General features: G+C 35.8%; 1 protein-coding gene across 1 annotated transcript; it reads left to right on the top strand.

The window, feature by feature from the left end:
• The first annotated feature begins 219 nt into the window (after positions 1 to 219).
• LOC115718657 (cytochrome P450 714C2) lies at positions 220 to 2588 on the top strand. Its single transcript, XM_030647482.2, has 5 exons — positions 220 to 818; positions 923 to 1149; positions 1248 to 1504; positions 1604 to 1958; positions 2040 to 2588. The coding sequence occupies exons 1-5, from the start codon at positions 551 to 553 to the stop codon at positions 2463 to 2465; spliced, it is 1533 nt and encodes a 510-aa protein (XP_030503342.2). The 5' UTR covers positions 220 to 550; the 3' UTR covers positions 2466 to 2588.
• Positions 2589 to 4162: the final 1574 nt, after the last annotated feature.

Raw genomic sequence — 4162 nt, 5'->3', positions numbered from 1 at the left:
GATGAAGATTGAAGAGTGTGTTTTCACGAGGTATATACAGTATCTCAAGACCAAAAAGCACTTGACTGACCATGACCGATTGACTCAAGAATAGTTATGCGTTTATATACAGAAAATGACAATACATTAATAAAGTTGACACAATTACCTTCCTGGTAATGTTTATGTTTACTCTCTCACTCTAAAAAGTATGTTGTGTTTACAGAAAAGACTCAGTATACAAAAACATAGAATATTAGTTATTTCCAGGCAATTAAAAGATTGAGTTAATTGGTTTCAATAAATTTGGTACAATTCCATTTGACGAAAAATGGAGAAGCTACTAATTAAACTTTATGTAAAGCCACGTTTGTATTTGACTCCAAAAGCTAGTAAAGATTAGACACTTAGTAACACACTAACAACTTCTTTTTCTAAGAAATGTCCAAATGTTTGAGGGCAGGGGTGTTGTCTTCCCCTTTATATAGTGAGACACACAACACCACCACTTACCATTTTAACTTTAATTTTGTTTTATTTTTTGACAAAGAAAAAAATCTAGCTTTGAGCTATGGAGATTGTGAAGGCACTCTTGACCATTGTTCTTCTTGGTATTTTTGTCTTGGTTGTTCGTTTGTACAATGTTCTGATTCTGAAACCAAAGAGAATAAGGACCATTTTGAAAGACCAAGGGATTCATGGACCACCCTCCAATTTTTTGCTCGGAAACGTAAGAGAGATCAAGAAGGCTCAGTCCAACTCGGCCAGTGAACTCACCCAGACTCACAATCTCGCTTCTTTCATCTTTCCATTTTTTGATGAGTGGAGAAACAAATTTGGTAAATTTATCAAACTCATATAGTATATTTATTGTTACAAAAAACTACTTACATATCATAATTTATCAAACTTATATATTTATTGTACTTGAAAATAATTACAGGAGATGTGTTCGTGTTTGCACTTGGTAACATACAAATATTGTATGTGAATGATAGTGAAGCCGTGAGAGAATTAACAACATGTACCTCTTTGGACTTGGGAAAGCCAAGTTATCAACACAAGGAACGGGGCCCTTTACTTGGAAAAGGTATTCTAACCTCAAACAACACCGTTTGGGCTCATCAGAGGAAAATCCTTGCTCCAGAATTGTATATGGACAAAGTTAAGGTATGAGAAAGAGAAAGAACTAGTACTATTATTATGTTTGTACTCTAAAAAAGTGATGTTGATTGTTGACTTTATAGTAAATGGGTTTTTTGTAATAGGGAATGGTGAATATGATTACAGAGTCAACAAACACATTGATTGACTCATGGAAGAGTAGGATTGAGAAAGAGAGTAGTGGAGGAAAGGTTGTGAACATAAAAATTGATGAGGATATGAGGAATTTTTCTGCAGATGTTATTTCAAAAGCTTGTTTTGGGAGCAATTTCTCTAAAGGACAAGAGATATTCATCAAGTTAAGAAAGCTCCAAGAAGTTATGTCCAGAAAGTGTTTGGCTACAGGAATTCCTGGTGCTAGGTATTGAAAAGATCTCTTGATTGGGCATTGTTGATTTTATAAATTAATTGATTATTTATGTAAATATGTTTGTATATTTGTTTGTTGGTGATGAAATAGGTATGCACCTACTAAAAACAACAGAGAGGCTTGGGCACTAGAAAAAGAGGTGAAGGATTTGATTCTAAAAGTGGTGAAAAAGAGAATGGAAGCTGCATATGAGAAGGATCTACTTCAAATGGTACTAGAGGGAGCTAAAGAGAGTGATCTTAGTAAAGAAGCAACTGATCAATTCATCGTGGATAACTGCAAGAATATATACTTGGCTGGCTATGAGACAACTGCCGTAGCTGCCACGTGGTGTCTCATGTTGTTGGCCATGAATCCTCAATGGCAACAACGAGCTCGTTCTGAGGTACTCGACATCTGCTGTGGCCAAGATCCCAATTTCGATATGCTCCGTAAAATGAAACAGGTAATTCAAATGTGTTAATTGGTAAAAGTACAATATATTATTTTTTTGATACATAATAATAATATTTTCATTTATATACAGCTAACAATGGTGATTCATGAGACATTGAGACTGTACCCGCCTGTATCAGTGGTGTCAAGAGAGGCTTTCAAGGACATGAAAATTGGTAACATATTTGTTCCTAAAGGTGTGAATCTATGGACTATGGTTTTAACTAACCATACAAACCCACAAATATGGGGACCCGATTCTTTTGAGTTTAACCCGGAAAGATTCTCGAAAGGAATCAGAGAGGCTTGCAAACTTCCCCACCTTTACATGCCATTTGGAGTCGGACCCCGAATTTGTCTGGGGCAAAACTTGGCCATGGTTGAGCTCAAGATTCTCTTAGCTCTCATTCTATCTAAGTTCTCCTTCACTCTTTCTCCTAATTATGTCCACAAACCAGCCATAAAGTTAGTCATTGAGCCGGAACATGGTGTGGAACTCTTGGTCAAAGAGTTGTGATTTATTACCATTTAAGGAAATATATTTTGTATAATAACATTACGAACAATATAAGACCTTGTAGTAGTGATAGACAACACTTAAGCATCTCTCCTTTATGAAATTCCATTTTTAAGATTATCCACTTAATTATTTAAATTAAATAATTAATTTTTACCATTTATGAAAATATTTATACATAAATTCTATTTGAACGTTAACCCAATATATTTAAACACCTTAAATACAAAAAATAAAAATGAACATAAAATAAAGAATACACAGAATTATAAGCGGTATACAACTTATTAATAAAAGATAAAAACCAACATAAATAAATAAGATACAAAATTATATGTGATATCAGCCCGTCACGGACTAAGAATTTAATTTTAGGATGAGCATAATTAAATTTTGTAGTAAAAATAATAAAAGTACAAAATGCTTTTTGAGAAAACCTGAGATTCATTGATAAAACCAGAGAGTACAAAGTTCAGGTGAGATTGGAAGGTAAAGAACCATTCCAAATACATTCATTGTCTAATCCTAATCCAACCTTGGCAAGCGAGTGAGCTGTTTTATTACAATCTCTTGGAACATAAAGAACAGAAAGATTAGGATTGAACAACAATGAATTCCTAATACCATTAATAACATCACTAAGAACAGAGTTATTACAATAAGAGCTATAAATTTTGTCAACCACACTTTGGCAATCCGAGGCAGTAGTCAAAACAGGAGTTGGATCGCTTGAATCCACTTAATAGCTGCAAGGATTGCTTTGCCTTCTGCAACCTCTGGGGAAACTACACCAGAACAGGGGGCTATAAAACCAGCTCTGCTACAGCCTGCAATGTCAAAAGCTACAACTCCATAACTATGCTTCATATGGCCCAAATCTAGAGTCGCATCTGTGTAAACAATCCACTGCCCAGCAGGAAGCTGGACCTCTTGCCGGTTCTGACGCAGTGCAGGGGAGGACAATACCAACTGCCTAGCATTAGCATCAATATACTCATGTAAATAGTTAACAGCATAATCAAAAAGGTGGTATGAGGAGAGCCCTGCCTTCTTATGAAATAAATTATTTCTCTGATTCCAGATTGACCAAATAAAACAAAACAACAGAGCCAAATCAAATTTATCATAGACATCTAAAGCACTGGCTAAAAACAAGCTAAAATTACTATCCTTATGATTAGTATAGAAGGTAAAAAAATTTGGAATGTTTCCAAGCTTTTCTAGCATGATTACATCCGAGGATAGCATGTTCAACAGTCTCCGAATGCAACTGGCAAACCGGGCAAAGAGGGCTAGTAAGAATGTGTTGAAAAAATAGGGAAGAGGCTACAGGAAGAGAGTGAGAAAGAGCACGCCAAATGAGGTGTTTAATTTTAGGAGGTGCTGCAGAGGCCCAAATTTTGGTCCAAAAAGATTTATTAGAAACAAAGAGGAGGAGGTAGGCATATCCCGAGACTGAAGGGCTAGATGGTAAGCAGTTTTTACTGTAAAAAGCCCTGACTTATCTGGGCCCCAGATCAGAGTATCATGGCAATGGTGGCCACAAATGGGGACTTGCAAGATGTCCTCCACAAGAGAGTTATCAAAAAAGTCAATCAACTTTCCCCTATCCCAATCCCCAGAAGGTGAAAGAAAAAAAGAAAGAGATTGAACAGGAGGAGCATAAGTGGAATAGGACTTAAAACGACAGCCAGGAA

This window comes from Cannabis sativa, chromosome 2 (genome assembly GCF_029168945.1).
Source record: "Cannabis sativa cultivar Pink pepper isolate KNU-18-1 chromosome 2, ASM2916894v1, whole genome shotgun sequence".
In the NCBI taxonomy this organism is placed as follows: Eukaryota; Viridiplantae; Streptophyta; class Magnoliopsida; order Rosales; family Cannabaceae; genus Cannabis; species Cannabis sativa.
The sequence above is the reverse complement of the archived record's forward strand: the minus strand, read 5'-3'. Positions and strand labels throughout refer to the sequence as shown.